General features: G+C 42.5%; 1 protein-coding gene and 1 pseudogene across 1 annotated transcript; one reads left to right on the top strand and one right to left on the bottom strand.

Moving 5' to 3' along the window:
* The first annotated feature begins 136 nt into the window (after positions 1-136).
* LOC115821810 (microfibril-associated glycoprotein 4-like) lies at positions 137-8,467 on the top strand (annotated as a pseudogene).
* A 3,934-nt stretch (positions 8,468-12,401) lies between these two features.
* LOC115821809 (microfibril-associated glycoprotein 4-like) lies at positions 12,402-14,689 on the bottom strand. The gene is made up of 5 exons (XM_030785596.1): positions 14,684-14,689; positions 14,529-14,555; positions 14,068-14,164; positions 13,278-13,454; positions 12,402-12,658 (listed from the first exon to the last, which is right to left on the bottom strand). The coding sequence occupies exons 1-5, from the start codon at positions 14,687-14,689 to the stop codon at positions 12,402-12,404; spliced, it is 564 nt and encodes a 187-aa protein (XP_030641456.1).
* Between the last annotated feature and the right edge of the window lie 4,459 nt (positions 14,690-19,148).

Here is a 19,148-nt window from a genome sequence, read left to right as displayed (position 1 = left end):
AACACAGCCTCCACACAGCACAACACAGTCTCCACACAACACAGCACAGCCTCCACACAACACAGCCTCCACACAGCACAACACAGTCAATTCCCCACACAGCACAACACAGTCCATTCCTCACACAGTGTCACCCATGACGACCATCAACAGTTTAAATAGCAATGTCCATGCGATGCAGGCAGAGTTTCTGTCAGGGCTCTGGAAGGTGAAGGGTTAGGGTTAGGGTCAGGGTTAGGGTGGTAGATGAGGGGGGCTTGGCTGGCAGCTCATCAGAGAGCTGACCTGTAGCCCCGTGGAAGGTCGTCAGAGAGCAGCTAAAAGGTTAAGACTAGGGTGAAGTGAGGTCACGTTTCAGAGGACACTCCCACAGACCCAGACTGAACTGACCAACACTACCTTTCATAAAAGGTGTCCCGGGTTCATCAAGTTGGCAGCGTCCAATACCCCCCCTCACCCCCCCGCCCCTCTTCCCCGCCCCCCCCAAAGAGTGATCAGTCAGCACCACGTCCAACCAGACAACGCCAGACATACACATCACTGAGCCCCCCACCCCATATACATATACAGTTTTTAGAAGGTGCAGTAAATCTTGGTTTTGGAAAGTTTACAGGAGCTATGGGAGTATTCTGATGCGTCCTTAGCTTAGAACTCAACCCGAGAGCTTTTCCACGACAGCTCTGATATTCACGACCCTGAGGTCAAACAGTCATGAGATACACACAAACAGAGAAAGAGAAACCCCACCCAATCATGAGAACCAGTTAGTAAAAAATACAGAACTAAGCTACAGAATAAAGCATGTCACGGCACAAATGTTGAGCTGCAGTATGAGGTCTCACCAGCAGAGGGAACCATCGACCCTTTTTAAAAAAAATGACTGGATTGTAACGTCACAAGGCCTTTGACTGGATTTTAGTCTTCTCAGGTCTCTGGTCGCTCAGCCTCAGCTGACAGATCAAGTTTTAAATGGTTTAACTGGCCACCAGTTTGTGTTTTACTTTCCAAATGATTTATCTGTACTGGAACATCACAGCAGGCCAAGTCTGGTTCCGAACATGCATTACAGGGAGACAATTTTATGTTAGTCTTAGAGATCATGTGTCAAAGAAATATGACATATCCTCTGGTGTTGCACGAGGAAGCTGTCCTGGTCCCCTTCTTTTTTCACTATATATGTTACCACTAGGTAAGATCATCAGAGAACACAATGTTAACTTCCATAGCTATGCTGATGATACACAACTATACATGTCCGTTGAGCCGAATGACATAAATGCATTATACTCCTTGACCACTTGCCTGTTAGAGAACACACACACGTACACTCGTACATACACTCATATACACACACACACTCACACACACACACACACACACACACACACTCATACACACACACACACTCATACACACTCACATACGCACGCGTACTTCACCCTAGTCTCAACCTTTTAGCTGCTCTCTGACGACCTTCCACTGGGCTACAGGTCAGCTCTCTGATGAGCTGCCAGCCAAGCCCCCCTCATCTACCACCCTAACCCTGACCCTAACCCTAACCCTGGACTGTGTTGTGTAGTGTGGAGACTGGGCTGTGCTGTGTGGGGAATTGACTGCGTTGTGTGGGGGTTGTGCTGTGCTGTGTTGTGGGGAGACTGTGCTGTGTTGTGTGCGGAATGGGCTGTGCTGTGCTGTGTGGAGACTGTGTTGTGTTGTGTGGAGAATGGGCTGTGTTGAGTGGGGAATTGATTGTGTTGTGTGGGGAATTGACTGTGTTGTGTGGGGGTTGTGCTGTGCTGTGTTGTGGGGAGACTGTGCTGTGTTGTGTGGGGGTTGTGCCATGCTGTGTTGTGTGGAGACTTGGCTGTGCTGTGTGGAGGCTGTACGCTACCTGTCACTCCACTCATCCTAATGGCGTGAGTCTGTGGAAAAGCCGTGACACTCATTAAGCAGTTGGTGTTGGTGTTGACTGGTGACCTCATCAGAGCCAAATGGTGCCCGACAACACATGTGAGTCATCTTTTGAATGGAGGGACAGTGAGAATACAAAGGGAATATTAATTGATAATTACTGGGAAAAAAAAACAGTGAGTGGACATTGTGACGGAACCACCTTCTCTCCCCCCTGCCATGCCCTGGTTCTCTCTCCCCCTGTCTTATCTGTACCTGCCACGCCCTGGTTCTCTCTCTCCCCCTGTCTTATCTGTACCTGCCACGCCCTGGTTCTCTCTCTCCCCCTGTCTTACCTGTACCTGCCACGCCCTGGTTTTCTCTCTCCCCCTGTCTTAGCTGTACCTGCCACGCCCTGGTTCTCTCTCCCCCTGTCTTATCTGTACCTGCCACGCCCTGGTTCTCTCTCTCCCCCTGTCTTATCTGTACCTGCCACGCCCTGGTTCTCTCTCCCCCTGTCTTATCTGTACCTGCCACGCCCTGGTTCTCTCTCTCCCCCTGTCTTATCTGTACCTGCCACGCCCTGGTTCTCTCTCTCCCTGTCTTATCTGTACCTGCCACGCCCTGGTTCTCTCTCCCCCTGTCTTATCTGTACCTGCCACGCCCTGGTGCTCTCTCTCCCCCTGTCTTATCTGTACCTGCCACGCCCTGGTTCTCTCTCCCCCTGTCTTATCTGTACCTGCCACGCCCTGGTTCTCTCTCTCCTCCTGTCTTATCTGTACCTGCCACGCCCTGGTTCTCTCTCCCCCTGTCTTACCTGTACCTGCCACGCCCTGGTTCTCTCTCCCCCTGTCTTATCTGTACCTGCCACGCCCTGGTTCTCTCTCCCCCTGTCTTATCTGTACCTGCCACGCCCTGGTTCTCTCTCTCCCCCTGTCTTATCTGTACCTGCCACGCCCTGGTTCTCTCTCTCCCTGTCTTATCTGTACCTGCCACGCTCTGGTTCTCTCTCCCCCTGTCTTACCTGTACCTGCCACGCCCTGGTTCTCTCTCTCCCCCTGTCTTATCTGTACCTGCCACGCCCTGGTTCTCTCTCTCCCCCTGTCTTATCTGTACCTGCCACGCCCTGGTTCTCTCTCTCCCTGTCTTATCTGTACCTGCCACGCCCTGGTTCTCTCTCTCCCCCTGTCTTACCTGTACCTGCCACGCCCTGGTTCTCTCTCTCCCCCTGTCTTACCTGTACCTGCCACGCCCTGGTTCTCTCTCTCCCCCTGTCTTATCTGTACCTGCCACGCCCTGGTTCTCTCTCTCCCCCTGTCTTACCTGTACCTGCCACGCCCTGGTTCTCTCTCTCCCCCTGTCTTAGCTGTACCTGCCACGCCCTGGTTCTCTCTCTCCCCCTGTCTTATCTGTACCTGCCACGCCCTGGTTCTCTCTCTCCCCCTGCCCCTGTCTTACCTGTACCTGCCACGCCCTGGTTCTCTCTCCCCCTGTCTTACCTGTACCTGCCACGCCCTGGTTCTCTCTCCCCTGTCTTACCTGTACCTGCCACGCCCTGGTTCTCTCTCTCCCCCTGTCTTATCTGTACCTGCCATGCCCTGGTTCTCTCTCCCCCTGTCTTATCTGTACCTGCCACGACCTGGTTCTCTCTCTCCCCCTGTCTTATCTGTACCTGCCACGCCCTGGTTCTCTCTCTCCCCCTGTCTTATCTGTACCTGCCACGCCCTGGTTCTCTCTCTCCCTGTCTTATCTGTACCTGCCACGCCCTGGTTCTCTCTCTCCCCCTGTCTTACCTGTACCTGCCACGCCCTGGTTCTCTCTCTCCCCCTGTCTTACCTGTACCTGCCACGCCCTGGTTCTCTCTCTCCCCCTGTCTTATCTGTACCTGCCACGCCCTGGTTCTCTCTCTCCCCCTGTCTTACCTGTACCTGCCACGCCCTGGTTCTCTCTCTCCCCCTGTCTTAGCTGTACCTGCCACGCCCTGGTTCTCTCTCTCCCCCTGTCTTATCTGTACCTGCCACGCCCTGGTTCTCTCTCTCCCCCTGCCCCTGTCTTACCTGTACCTGCCACGCCCTGGTTCTCTCTCCCCCTGTCTTACCTGTACCTGCCACGCCCTGGTTCTCTCTCCCCCTGTCTTACCTGTACCTGCCACGCCCTGGTTCTCTCTCTCCCCCTGTCTTATCTGTACCTGCCAAGCCCTGGTTCTCTCTCCCCCTGTCTTATCTGTACCTGCCACGACCTGGTTCTCTCTCTCCCCCTGTCTTATCTGTACCTGCCACGCCCTGCTTCTCTCTCTCCCCCTGTCTTATCTGTACCTGCCACGCCCTGGTTCTCTCTCTCCCCCTCTGCTGGTCGACCATGTTGCTCCCTGCTTTCCTTTCTTGCAGTTTAATCATTAGCTGCGTGTGATTTTGCTAGTAACTTTCCCCTTGTTTAGTGGGACGGAATTGAATTTTCAGTGTCAATGTTTACTAAGTGTTAGTGTATTTACATTAAGTGTGTACATTAACTTTGAATCCCGAAACCTGTGGGTTCCCGGGAGTCTTGTGTTTACTCCTGTTTGTTCTAAATAAGCAAAGCCAGTCTGCACGTCCATCCAGAATAGGGGTGTCAGGATATACCGGTATTGACAATAACCATGCTATTTAAAAACTCAAATATTGATATCATGTTAATTATACACATATGTTAATGTTGTACACTAGAGATGCGTTTCCGTGAGAAAACGCAAACGTGATAGCACCGCAGCATCACTGAATCTTAACTGTAGAGATACAATTTACAATTTAGCATTTAAATTCCATTAGCATTTAAATTCCAGATCCAGATACTGGATCTGTCTCCAGCTGAAGTGTAGTCACAGAACAAAAGACCACTGAATCCAACTAAAACCCAGTCAAACATCAAACAGTAAAGACCAAAATGACAGTCACACACACTGATCTCAGTTATGCCACCAGCCAAATGTCAGGTTTTAAATGGGTTATTTCAGCATGTCACATAACTGTGCCCAGATCGCTGTGTTAAATTCACATACTTCAGCTGATCTGATATTTCCTGTTTTTTGGGGGTTTTGCATCACAAAGACACATCACTGTGGGACAGACCCTGAGCTTAATTTTGAGTGAATTAATGTTTAAACGTCAGACTCATATATATATATATATGTATGCATGTATGTATGTATGTATGTATTTATATATATGTGTGTATATATATATATGTGTGTGTGTGTGTGTGTGTGTGTGTGTGTGTGTGTGTGTATATATATCTATAATTCCTGAATATATAAGTCTATGCTCTGTAAGGCAGGGCGGTGTGGCTGAAAGTAAAGGTAAGGTTAAGTTCTAAATGACATCACTGTGTCCTTTGATAGTGGTGAACGCTGCCGTCCTCATACCAAGAAAATAAGGACCCCTTAATGAAGTCCAAATTTAAATTATTTAACAGGTCTTCGTAAGTATTCTGTGTCTAAAACCAAGACAACTTAGGGATGGGGAGCCTGGACTTCTCAACACAAAGGGTGTTTTGGTGTCTACGACACAAGCATTCACAAACATTCACTGGTGAAACTATGTGACATTTTAAATGAAGAATAAACAGTTTGGTTTTGTAATAAAATTGGCTCCTGGAATCTAAAAATTGAAATTCATGGAACTTTAAATTTCCATCTGTCAACACTGAAGCAAACAGGAGGCACAGTGCCAAAGTGATCATGCTTACCTAGAATATTTACCTGTGATGCGGTAAATAATTCTTGTCGAAAAGCCCACAAAGAATAAATATTTGATTGAATTAATGTTTAAACATCAGACTCGTATATATATATCAAACCTGAGGTAATGTAAGTATTCTGTGCCTAAATCCAAGACAACTGTGTACAGGGAGACTAGATTTCTCAGCACAACGGGTGAGTAGTGCTCTGTCTTTTGGTGTCTACGACACAAACTTTCACTGGTGAAAATGTGTGACATTTTAGATGAAGAATAAACAGTTTAGTTTTTACAATCAAATCCAGTGGCTCCTTGAATCTAAACATTTAAATTCATGGACCATTAGATTTCCATGTGTTAACACTGAGGTATACTCGAAGTATTGGTATGAAAAGGCATTAGTCTTCTTTCCCCAACACTTCATCTGTAAAATGGCATGTCGGTGCAATTAAAATGAAACTCGACAGTAGAAAATGTGCTCTTCATCAATATACAGTATGTACTTTCTGTAGAACTGCATTAATTTCATAAAACTCTCACATGTGTGTTTCATCGTTCTTACCTCTCCAGGTATTGAACTTCTCAGCTGTTAACCAAGTATGAAGGTCGTTCAGAAGGCAGGTTATGACTAAAAAGCTACTTCATTACCTCTGTGTATGTGTATTGTCAGTAATTTACATCTGTTCCAATTCTAGAGCTAAGTTTGAATCTCATTGTCTTTCTAGGTTGGCTTGTTATTTGCTCTACTGCTCCCCCTGTTGGTGGAATCTTTTTCCGTCACCACGGCTGCGAAGAGCTGTTCAGAGGGAAAAGCGGGGAAAGAGAAAAAATGGACAGTAGGTTTCTAAGTAGACTCAACTTGTAATAGGTTTTACATATTTTTATATCTCACTGTTCACAGGTTCTGAAAAAAAAATTAAATTCCCCCTCCCCCACTCTCTCTCTTTCTCTCTCTCTCTCAGGTGATTCAGAGGAGAATGGATGGAACATTGAACTTCTACAGGCCCTGGGATCAGTATAAGAAAGGCTTTGGTAACCCTGACGGAGAGTTTTGGCTGGGTATGTTAAGTCTTAGATGAATATTATAAACCAGACTCAATATACTGATACCTGATCTTCTGACCAGGAAGAAAAAAAATACACACACACACACACACACACACACACACACACACACACACACACACACAGACACATATATATACATATATACATACATACATACATACATACATACATACATATATATATATATATATATATACACACCCACACACACACACACACACACACACACACACATATATATATACACAGACACACACACAATGGAGACTGCTTATAGTGATCACGTCTGTCCTGGTGAAACTGATCGCTATAAGCGGATGATCATTATAACCGATATTTTTGCTTTTTCTTTATTTCTCATGCAGACTGCCATCGAGTTGACATTTATTATAATTTATTACATGAATATAAAGTAATGAAACAGACAGCATCGCTATTTGCGGAATTTTATGGACTATATATATTTACTATATATATTTACACACAACAATTATTTTTCTTCTTTGGATACATTTGTGTATGGAGTTTTGTCAAATCTGAAAGTTTCACTGACACTTGATGTCCTATCAATCCAGGACTGGAAAACATCCACCAGCTGACCAAGGGGAAGAAGTTTGAGCTGAGAGTAGACATGGAAGATTTTGATGGAAAGACGGCACATGCCCAGTATTCCTCTTTCTCCGTAGGCTCTGAGAGAGAGGGTTACAGACTGCATGTTAGTGGATACATTAAAGCAAAGGCAGGAGATGCAGGTAAGAAACAGAACGTCCTGGTTTTTGACTTTTTACAAACATTACACCTTCCCAACGGAACGAAAGAATCGATCTTAAATGGATGGTGTTTGGAAAATTCATCGTGATGGAGAATTTGTGACCATGACTCAGTGAGTCATGTGACTGTGACTCAGTGAGTCTGGTATTTCTGGTACATCTTCCTGTTCCTCTGCTGTTATTTTATGTGTTGTCTCTTAGTCTTGCTTTTACTCATACGCTTTATTCCTCTGATCCATGTAGACTTGTACTGGTCAATCTTTATTCCTCTGATCCATGTAGACTTGTACTGGTCAATCTTTATTCCTCTGATCCATGTAGACTTGTACTGGTCAATCTTTATTCCTCTGATCCATGTAGACTTGTACTGGTCAATCTTTATTCCTCTGATCCATGTAGACTTGTACTGGTCAATCTTTATTCCTCTGATCCATGTAGACTTGTACTGGTCAATCTTTATTCCCCTGATCCATGTAGACTTTTACTGGTAATCTTTATTCCTCTGATCCATGTAGACTTGTACTGGTCAATCTTTATTCCTCTGATCCATGTAGACTTGTACTGGTCAATCCTTATTCCCCTGATCCATGTAGACTTTTACTGGTAATCTTTATTCCTCTGATCCATGTAGAGTTTTACTGGTCAATCTTTCCGCCTGGACTGGAAAGGACTTTCGGCCAACTCCTGCTGATTTTAAATGTGCTATAGAAAGAAAAGTGACCTGACTTAACTTGGCTTCTCTCACTCAGGTGACTCTCTCACAGAACACAATGGACAGAAGTTCTCCACTTTTGACAGAGACCAGGACAAGCAAAGCAAACAGAACTGTGCCAGAAGATATCTTGGAGCATTCTGGTACAAACACTGTCACGCTGCTAATCCCAATGGTGTGTATCTGTGGGGGAAGCATACCACTCATTATGCAATTGGTATAACTTGGAAATACTGGAAAGGTTTCTCTTACTCACTGAAAAAAATAAGCATGAAAATCAGGCCAGTGGCGTAAACACAGCAGGACCTCTGTGATGTCATGAGGTGTGCACGTTTCTTAAAGCAGCGTGCACCTCTGGCTGTGTACTCACCATGGTCTCGCTCAGAAATCTCCCCTATCTCTGTCACTCCACATCTCCTGGCCAATCAGAGCTTAGTGCTCCGTTCTGTCAAATCATTAGTCACCTCCTCAACTAGCTCATGATCTGTGTATCACACCCATCTTATTGTTGGACATTTGCTCATCAGTACTCTCTGAGGAAATGCTCCTGGTTGGTTTTTGTCAGTGGCAAAGTCTCCCACCTACAAAAGTGTCCTGAGCTGGAATGGCCCCTGTTCTTCTTTATTGAACCTTGACTCTTTACTGTTTTCTGACTTTGTTTCTGAGTTGCATTAAAATTTCAATTTGCATTGAAAGTTTGTCTGAGTTTGCATTCTGTCTCTTTAAACTCATCTGTTGAGATCATTTGCCTTGTGTCTTTAAAAAAAATAGAGAGGAGGTAACCCTTTGTTTTACAGTCTGCTGATTGGCAGGTATTAACTAGGAAATGAGATGGTGGGAAAACACAGTTATTAGGACAGGAAGTACTACAGGAAGTCAAGTCCAGTCACTTTTATTTCTATAGCACATTTAAACACAACAGGAGTTGGCCCAATGTACTTTCCAGTTGAGGCAGAAAAATGATCAATACAAGTGGATAAAAGGATTAACTACAGAACTACATCATTTCCTGGCAAGTACACAGAAACCTACTCCGACACTAGATGGCAACAACCCTAACCTTAAACCTAACCCTGACCCTGACCCTAAACCTAACCCTAACCATCTAGTTTCCTAGTAGGTTTCCGTGTTCTTCCTAGAAAATAACTTAGTTCTTACCATACATTTCTACTGGGTACTTTCCAAATAACTTTATTTTGTTGCCTTCTATTCAGTTTTTTTTTTCTTTCCTAATAACTGTATCTTTATTATTCTAAGCATTTAGGTTCTCATTTAACCTTTATACTTTAACATTATATTACATTAATACATTAATACATTATGTACATTACTGTTACGTCCCGGATGGTGAGTTGGGTCTAGGGGTATGAAGCAGGGACATAGCATAAAGAAACCCACCACCAGTGTCGGATTGGGACGGTGCGAGGGGAAAAACACACGGACACGGGAGCAATGTACAACAAAAAAAGTGCAATGTATTAAAGATATTTACAAAGTGACAAAAGAATATTTACAAGAATATATATATATACAGAAATATTTACACCTGAACACGGAGAGGGGAGAGAACTACAGACGGTGCCAAAAGAATGAACGAAATATAACAGAAACCACCCTAACTGCCTACGGAAACACACACGTAACTACGAGAAACTAAAAAGGTGGCAGAGCCAAAATAAACCTAACTACACTCACTGCCTACAAAACAAAACATACAATAGTGGCACCCGCGTCTAACCTAACCCCTATACACAGTTTACTCCTAGCGCGGGGATCTCCTTCTTACCTGTTCTTCTCCCCACGCCAATCGAAAGCAACCAAAACCAATCCGTAATCCAAATCCGTAGTCAACAATAACAACAGTCAAACACGATATACAGCGAGTAATTATAATACAATAGAGCACAAGCGAACGCAAAACGAGACCGAAAATCTACCACAGCTAACAACTGGCATCTTTAAATTTCCGCGCCCCATCTCCGGTTGGCCATCCGACGAGGGGTGCTCCGTCTTTGGTTGGCTGGCTGGGAACACGGAGGTGGGACGCAACACCAGGCCAGGTGGGGAGTGGCAGCTGTTCGCGCCACCGCTGGATCCCTGTGTCAGGTGACAGGCGAGAGGAGCGAGAGAGAAAAACAAAACACATGACGCAGCAAGATGCAAACACACACACAAACGCGCCGCACGTAACAATTACACATACATACTCATATATACATATCAAGCCTGAGGCAATGTAAGTTCAACAATCAAGAGATTCTAGATTTAACATTCAAGAGATTCTAGGTTCAACATTCAAGAGATTCTAGATTCAACATTCAAGACTCACTTTATTGCCCCACACTGCAGGAACCTTGGCTGCATCCACAAAGAAAACATTCCACATACATAAAAGACAGAGTAAAACAGCTACCAAGGGACCAAGAAACATATCTAAGAACATAATAATCAAAACATACAGTAAAAAAAAATAGATAAATAGATAAACCAATCAATAGATAAAAGCTGTTATGCCAGAAAAGTGCAGAGAGACGCTACAGCTGGAAAACGGTCATATCGATTCCATCCCTGTTATGTCTGCCGCCATTTAAAATGTTTTACTGAAGTAGGGATAAAAGCGTTTTTTAAACCTATTCAAACGACACCGTGGTATTTTAAACCTCCTCCCTGATGGCAGTGGCTGGTACTCAGTGTATAGAACATGAGATGCATCAGTTATTGTCTTGTTGTCTTTCCCTTAGCACAGCCTGATCGTATGTAGACTGCAGGGATGGATGCTGTCTCACTCCTCTTGCCTTCCGTGCAGTTTGTATGAGTCAGGCTAGTTCTAACTTCAGCTGCACAGAGTGTGTGTGTGTGTGTTTCCCCTGTACAGGAGTGTCAGTCATCACAATAAAAACACACCCCATCACACAGCAGCCAATCAGACACTGCAGCAAACGCATATTTGCATATCGTATGGATTTTACTCTGTCTTTTATGTATGTGGAATGGTTTTTTTTTGTGGATGTAGCCAAGGTTCCTACAGTTTGGGGCAATAAAGTGAGTCTTGAAAGTTGAATCTAGAATCTCTTGAATGTTGAACTTACATTGCCTCAGGCTTGAGATATATATATATATATGTATATATATATGTGTGTGTGTGTGTGTGTGTGTGTGTGTGTAATGTACATAATGTATTGTATTAATGTATTAATGTAATATAATGTTAAAGTATAAGGGTTAAATGAGAACCTAAATGCTTAGAATAATAAAGATACAGTTATTAGGAAAATGCCAAAAAAGCTGAATAGAAGGCAACAAAATAAAGTTATTTGGAAAGTACCCAGTAGAAATGTATGGTAAGAACTAAGTTATTTTCTAGGAAGAACACGGAAACCTACTAGGAAACTAGATGGTTAGGGTTAGGGTTAGGGTCAGGGTCAGGGTTAGGTTTAAGGTTAGGGTTGTTGCCATCTAGTGTCGGAGTAGGTTTCTGTGTACTTGCCAGGAAATGATGTAGTACTGTAGTTAATCCTTTTATCCACTTGTATTGATCATTTTTCTGCCTCAACTGGAAAGCACATTGGGCCAACTCCTGTTGTGTTTAAATGTGCTATAGAAATAAAAGTGACTGGACTTGACTTCCTGTAGTACTTCCTGTCCTAATAACTGTGTTTTCCCACCATCTCATTTCCTAGTTAATACCTGCCAATCAGCAGACTGTAAAACAAAGGGTTACCTCCTCTCTATTTTTTTAAAGACACAAGGCAAATGATCTCAACAGATGAGTTTAAAGAGACAGAATGCAAACTCAGACAAACTTTCGATGCAAATTGAAATTTTAATGCAACTCAGAAACTAAGTCAGAAAACAGTAAAGAGTCAAGGTTCAATAAAGAAGAACAGGGGCCATTCCAGCTCAGGACACTTTTGTAGGTGGGAGACTTTGCCACTGACAAAAACCAACCAGGAGCATTTCCTCAGAGAGTACTGATGAGCAAATGTCCAACAATAAGATGGGTGTGATACACAGATCATGAGCTAGTTGAGGAGGTGGCTAATGATTTGACAGAACGGAGCACTAAGCTCTGATTGGCCAGGAGATGTGGAGTGACAGAGATAGGGGAGATTTTTGAGCGAGACCATGGTGAGTACACAGCCAGAGGTGCACGCTGCTTTAAGAAACGTGCACACCTCATGACATCACAGAGGTCCTGTCATGACATCACAGAGGTCCTCTCATGACATCACAGAGGTCCTGCTGTGTTTACGCCACTGGCCTGATTTTCATGCTTATTTTTTTCAGTGAGTAAGAGAAACCTTTCCAGTGATACCAATTTATACCAATTGCATAATGAGTGGTATGCTTCCCCCACAGATACACACCATTGGGATTAGCAGTGTGACAGTGTTTATACCAGAATGCTCCAAGATATCTTCTGGCACAGTTCTGTTTGCTTTGCTTGTCCTGGTCTCTGTCAAAAGTGGAGAACTTCTGTCCATTGTGGAATGTGAGAGAGTCACCTGAGTGAGAGAAGACAAGTCAAGTCAGGTCACTTTTCTTTCTATAGCACATTTAAAAACAACAGGAGTTGGCCCAAAGTCCTTTCCAGTCCAGGCGGAAAGATTGACCAATACAAGTGTACATGGATCAGAGGAATAAAGATTACCAGTAAAAGTCTACATGGATCAGGGGAATAAAGATTGACCAGTACAAGTCTACATGGATCAGGGGAATAAAGATTGACCAGTACAAGTCTACATGGATCAGAGGAATAAAGATTGACCAGTACAAGTCTACATGGATCAGAGGAATAAAGATTGACCAGTACAAGTCTACATGGATCAGGGGAATAAAGATTGACCAGTACAAGTCTACATGGATCAGAGGAATAAAGCGTAGGAGTAAAAGCAAGACTAAGAGACAACACATAAAATAACAGCAGAGGAACAGGAAGATGTACCAGAAATACCAGACTCACTGAGTCACAGTCACATGACTCACTGAGTCACGGTCACAAATTCTCCATCACGATGAATTTTCCAAACACCATCCATTTAAGATCGATTCTTTCGTTCCGTTGAGAAGATGTAATGTAAATGTAATGTAAAAAGTCAAAAACCAGCACGTTCTGTTTCTTACCTGCATCTCCTGCCTTTGCTTTAATGTATCCACTAACATGCAGTCTGTAACCATCTCTCTCAGAGCCTACGGAGAAAGAGGAATACTGGGCATGTGCCGTCTTTCCATCAAAATCTTCCATGTCTACTCTCAGCTCAAACTTCTTCCCCTTGGTCAGCTGGTGGATGTTTTCCAGTCCTGGATTGATAGGACATCAAGTGTCAGTGAAACTTTCAGATTTGACAAAACTCCATACACAAATGTATCCAAAGAAGAAAAATAAATTGTTGTGTGTAAATATATATAGTAAATATATATAGTCCATAAAATTCCGCAAATAGCGATGCTGTCTGTTTCATTACTTTATATTCATGCAATAAATTATAATAAATGTTAACTCGATGGCAGTCTGCATGAGAAATGAAGAAAAAGCAAAAATATCGGTTATAATGATCATCCGCTCATAGCGATCAGTTTCACCAGGACAGACGTGATCACTATAAGCAGTCTCCATTGTGTATGTGTGTGTGTGTTTGTGTCTGTGTATATATATGTATATATATATATATATATATATATATATGTGTGTGTGTGTGTGTGTGTGTGTGTGTGTGTGTGTGTGTGTGTATATATATATGTATGTATGTATGTATGTATGTATGTATGTATATATGTATATATATGTGTCTGTGTGTGTGTGTGTGTGTGTGTGTGTGTGTGTGTGTGTGTATATTTTTTTTCTTCCTGGTCAGAAGATCAGGTATCAGTATATTGAGACTGGTTTATAATATTCATCTAAGATTTAACATACCCAGCCAAAACTCTCCGTCAGGGTTACCAAAGCCTTTCTTATACTGATCCCAGGGCCTGTAGAAGTTCAATGTTCCATCCATCCTCCTCTGAATCACCTGAGAGAGAGAGAGAAAGAGAGAGAGTGGGGGAGGGGGAATTTAATTTTTTTTCAGAACCTGTGAACAGTTAGATATAAAAATATGTAAAACCTATTACAAGTTGAGTCTACTTAGAAACCTACTGTCCATTTTTTCTCTTTCCCCGCTTTTCCCTCTGAACAGCTCTTCGCAGCCGTGGTGACAGAAAGAGATTCCACCAACAGGGGGAGCAGTAGAGCAAATAACAAGCCAACCTAGAAAGACAATGAGATTCAAACTTAGCTCTAGAATTGGAACAGATGTAAATTACTGACAATACACATACACAGAGGTAATGAATCAGCTTTTTAGTCATAACCTGCCTTCTGAACGACCTTCATACTTGGTTAACAGCTGAGAAGTTCAATACCTGGAGAGGTAAGAACGATGAAACACACATGTGAGAGTTTTATGAAATTAATGCAGTTCTACAGAAAGTACATACTGTATATTGATGAAGAGCACATTTTCTACTGTCGAGTTTCATTTTAATTGTACCGACATGCCATTTTACAGATGAAGTGTTGGGGAAAGAAGACTAATGCCTTTTCATACCAATACTTCGAGTATACCTCAGTGTTAACACATGGAAATCTAATGGCCCATGAATTTAAATGTTTAGATTCAAGGAGCCACTGGATTTGATTGTAAAAACTAAACTGTTTATTCTTCATCTAAAATGTCACACATTTTCACCAGTGAAAGTTTGTGTCGTAGACACCAAAAGACAGAGCACTACTCACCCGTTGTGCTGAGAAATCTAGTCTCCCTGTACACAGCTGTCTTGGATTTAGGCACAGAATACTTACATTGCCTCGGGTTTGATATATATATATATACGAGTCTGATGTTTAAACATAAATTCAATCAAATATTTATTCTTTGTGGGCTTTTCGACAAAAATTATGGGAAATAATTTTTCCGCATCACAGGTAAATATTCTAGGTAAGCATGATCACTTTGGCACTGTGCCTCCTGTTTGCTTCAGTGTTGACAGATGGAAATTTAAAGTTCCATGAATTTCAATTTTTAGATTCCAGGAGCCAATTTTATTATAAAACCAAACTGTTTATTCTTCATTTAAAATGTCACATAGTTTCACCAGTGAATGTTTGTGAATGCTTGTGTCGTAGACACCAAAAGACCCTTTGTGTTGAGAAGTCTAGGCTCCCCATCCCTAAGTTGTCTTGGTTTTAGACACAGAATACTTATGAAGCCACAGGTTTAATATATATATATATATATATATATATATATATATATATATAATAATTATGTAATTACATTTGAAAGTAAAAATGTAATTATGTAATATATAAATATGAGTATGAATATATAAATATGAATATATGAATATACAAATACATAATAAATATAATAAATGTAATTCCGAATATATAAAGGTATCTCTGAATATATAAAAGTTAGTTTATACTCAGGCATATCACAAGACAGTTGTTTTTCTGTTTTGAATTTTTTCTTTCTTCAGAGGCTACTGAGTGAGCAAAACAAGTTTAACATTAGCATCAGTAAAATTTTACAGTACAATCAAAGATAATCAAGCAAAAACGTTAAATAATTTATATTTGAATGAGGCAATAATTTGGACTTCATTAAGGGGTCCTTATTTTCTTGGTATGAGGACGGCAGCGTTCACCACTATCAAAGGACACAGTGATGTCATTTAGAACTTAACCTTACCTTTACTTTCAGCCACACCGCCCTGCCTTACAGAGCACAGACTTATATATTCAGGAATTATATATATATATATATATATATGCACACAGCTTTACATTTATATATTCAGAAACTATATATACACACACACACACACACACACACACACTAATATATATATACACACATATATAAATACATACATACATACATACATACATGCATACATATATATATATATATATATATATGAGTCTGACGTTTAAACATTAATTCACTCAAAATTAAGCTCAGGGTCTGTCCCACAGTGATGTGTCTTTGTGATGCAAAACCCCAAAAAACAGGAAATAAGAGATCAGCTGAAGCATGTGAATTTAACACAGCGATCTGGGCACAGTTATGTGACATGCTGAAATAACCCATTTAAAACCTAACATTTGGCTGGTGGCATAACTGAGATCAGTGTGTGTGACTGTCATTTTGGTCTTTACCCTTTGATGTTTGACTGGTTTTTAGTTGGATTCAGTGGTCTTTTGTTCTGTGACTACACTTCAGCTGGAGACAGATCCAGTATCTGGATCTGGAATTTAAATGCTAATGGAATTTAAATGCTAAATTGTAAATTGTATCTCTACAGTTAAGATTCAGTGATGCTGCGGTGCTATCACGTTTGCGTTTTCTCACGGAAACGCATCTCTAGTGTACAACATTAACATATGTGTATTATTAACATGATATCAATATTTGAGTTTTTAAATAGCATGGTTCTCATCAATACCGGTATATCCTGACACCCCTATTCTGGATGGACGTGCAGACTGGCTTTGCTTATTTAGAACAAACAGGAGTAAACACAAGACTCCCGCGAACCCACAGGTTTCGGGATTCAAAGTTAATGTACACACTTAATGTAAATACACTAACACTTAGGAAACATTAGTGTAAACGCATTGAAAATTCAATTCTGTCCCACTAAACAAGGGGAAAGTTACTAGCAAACTCACACGCAGCTAATGATTAAACTGCAAGAAAGGAAAGCAGGGAGCAACATGGTCGACCAGCAGAGGGGGAGAGAGAACCAGGGCATGGCAGGTACAGATAAGACAGGGGGAGAGAGAGAACCAGGGCGTGGCAGGTACAGATAAGACAGGGGGAGAGAGAGAACCAGGGCGTGGCAGGTACAGCTAAGACAGGGGGAGAGAGAACCAGGGCATGGCAGGTACAGATAAGACAGGGGAGAGAGAGAACCAGGGCGTGGCAGGTACAGATAAGACAGGGGGGAGAGAGAACCAGGGCGTGGCAGGTACAGATAAGACAGGGGGAGAGAGAGAACCAGGGCATGGCAGGTACAGATAAGACAGGGGGAGAGAGAGAACCAGGGCATGGCAGGTACAGGTAAGACAGGGGGAGAGAGAACCAGGGCGTGGCAGGTACAGATAAGACAGGGGGGAGAGAGAGAACCAGGGCGTGGCAGGTACAGGTAAGACAGGGGGAGAGAGAGAACCAGGGCGTGGCAGGTACAGGTAAGACAGGGGGAGAGAGAGAACCAGGGCGTGGCAGGTACAGATAAGACAGGGGGGAGAGAGAACCAGGGCGTGGCAGGTACAGATAAGACAGGGGGGAGAGAGAACCAGGGCGTGGCAGGTACAGCTAAGACAGGGAGAGAGAACCAGGGCGTGGCAGGTACAGATAAGACAGGGGGAGAGAGAGAACCAGGGCGTGGCAGGTACAGATAAGACAGGGGGAGAGAGAGAACCAGGGCTTGGCAGGTACAGATAAGACAGGGGGAGAGAGAGAACCAGGGCTTGGCAGGTACAGATAAGACAGGGGGAGAGAGAGAACCAGGGCATGGCAGGTACAGGTAAGACAGGGGGAGAGAGAGAACCAGGGCGTGGCAGGTACAGATAAGACAGGGGGGAGAGAAGGTGGTTCCGTCACAATGTCCACTCACTGTTTTTTTTTCCCAGTAATTATCAATTAATATTCCCTTTGTATTCTCACTGTCCCTCCATTCAAAAGATGACTCACATGTGTTCTCGGGCACCATTTGGCTCTGATGAGGTCACCAGTCAACACCAACACCAACTGCTTAATGAGTGTCACGGCTCTTCCACGGACTCACGCCATTAGGATGAGTGGAGTGACAGGCAGCGTACCAGAATGCTCTATAATATCCACAGTTCACTGCCTCAGATATGTCCCACTCTCTGTCTGGAGCGGAGGACTTCTGTCCATTGTGTGCTGTGAGAGACGTCTGAGTGAGAGAGAGGTGAGGGAACATGTTGGATGGAGGAAGAGATGTGTCTGAGGTTCTGTTCACTGATAAAAAGACTCCATCCCTCCATCAGCTTTACATGGCCTTACAGGTTTGGGTGTGTCCATTTTATTCATTGGACTTGTCATTGTTTGAATGCTATAGAAAAGAATGTGTTCGGTCACTGCACCCTAGAATTCCATCATGATGAATTTGTTCTTTCTATTTTACAGATGAAGTGTTGGGGAAAGAAGACAAATGCCTTTTCATACCAATTCAAAGTTTACTTCAATGTTGACACATGGAAATCTAATGGCCCATGAATTAAAATGTTTAGATTCAAGGAGCCACTGGATTTTATTATAAAATTATTCTGTTTATTCTTTATTTAAAACGTCACATAGCTTCACCGGTGAATGTTTGTGAACGTTTGTGAATGCTTGTGAATGTTTGTGAATGCTTGTGTTGTTAGACAACAAAAAGACAGAGTACCACTCACTCTTTGCTCTTTGTGTTGAGAAATCTAGTCTCCCTATCCAGAGTTGTCTTGGTTTTAGACAGAGAAGACTTACATTGTCTGAAGTTTGAGACGCACAGTATATATGAGTCTGATGTTTAATTTAAACATGAATTCCCACATAAACATTTATTCTCTCTGGACTGTGGAGAGAATTATGGGTTATAAAGCAAAAGGACTTACTTAAGGGCACAGAGTCAGAATCCATTAAAGATGACTGCCATTGAATCATGGTTAGATGGTCTTTTGAGATCACAGAAAGCCAGACGTATTTCATTGTTAAAGTAAATATTCCACGTCACAGGTAAAATAGCTGAAATAGCTGAAAAAAGTGGATATATTCAGAAACTATACATATATATATATATATATATATATATATATATATATATATATATACACGGATACACACACACACGCACACACACACATATATATACACATATATATAAATACATATATATATATACTGGATGCTGGAGTTTTAAACTTGACAGTGTCTGAAAGTGCTT

The sequence above is a fragment of the Chanos chanos genome, chromosome 9 (assembly GCF_902362185.1).
Source record: "Chanos chanos chromosome 9, fChaCha1.1, whole genome shotgun sequence".
NCBI lineage: Eukaryota > Metazoa > Chordata > Actinopteri > Gonorynchiformes > Chanidae > Chanos > Chanos chanos.
This window is presented reverse-complemented; position numbering and strand designations above follow the sequence as displayed.

Bases quoted from the DNA above. Each gene is read 5' to 3' on its own strand.
- LOC115821809 (XM_030785596.1), bottom strand. The intron at 14,165-14,528 runs GTATGAAGGTCG...TCTCTCTCTCAG, and splicing joins ACTTCTCAGCTGTTAACCAA to GTGATTCAGAGGAGGATGGA. The intron at 13,455-14,067 runs GTATGTTAAATC...CTATCAATCCAG, and splicing joins TGACGGAGAGTTTTGGCTGG to GACTGGAAAACATCCACCAG.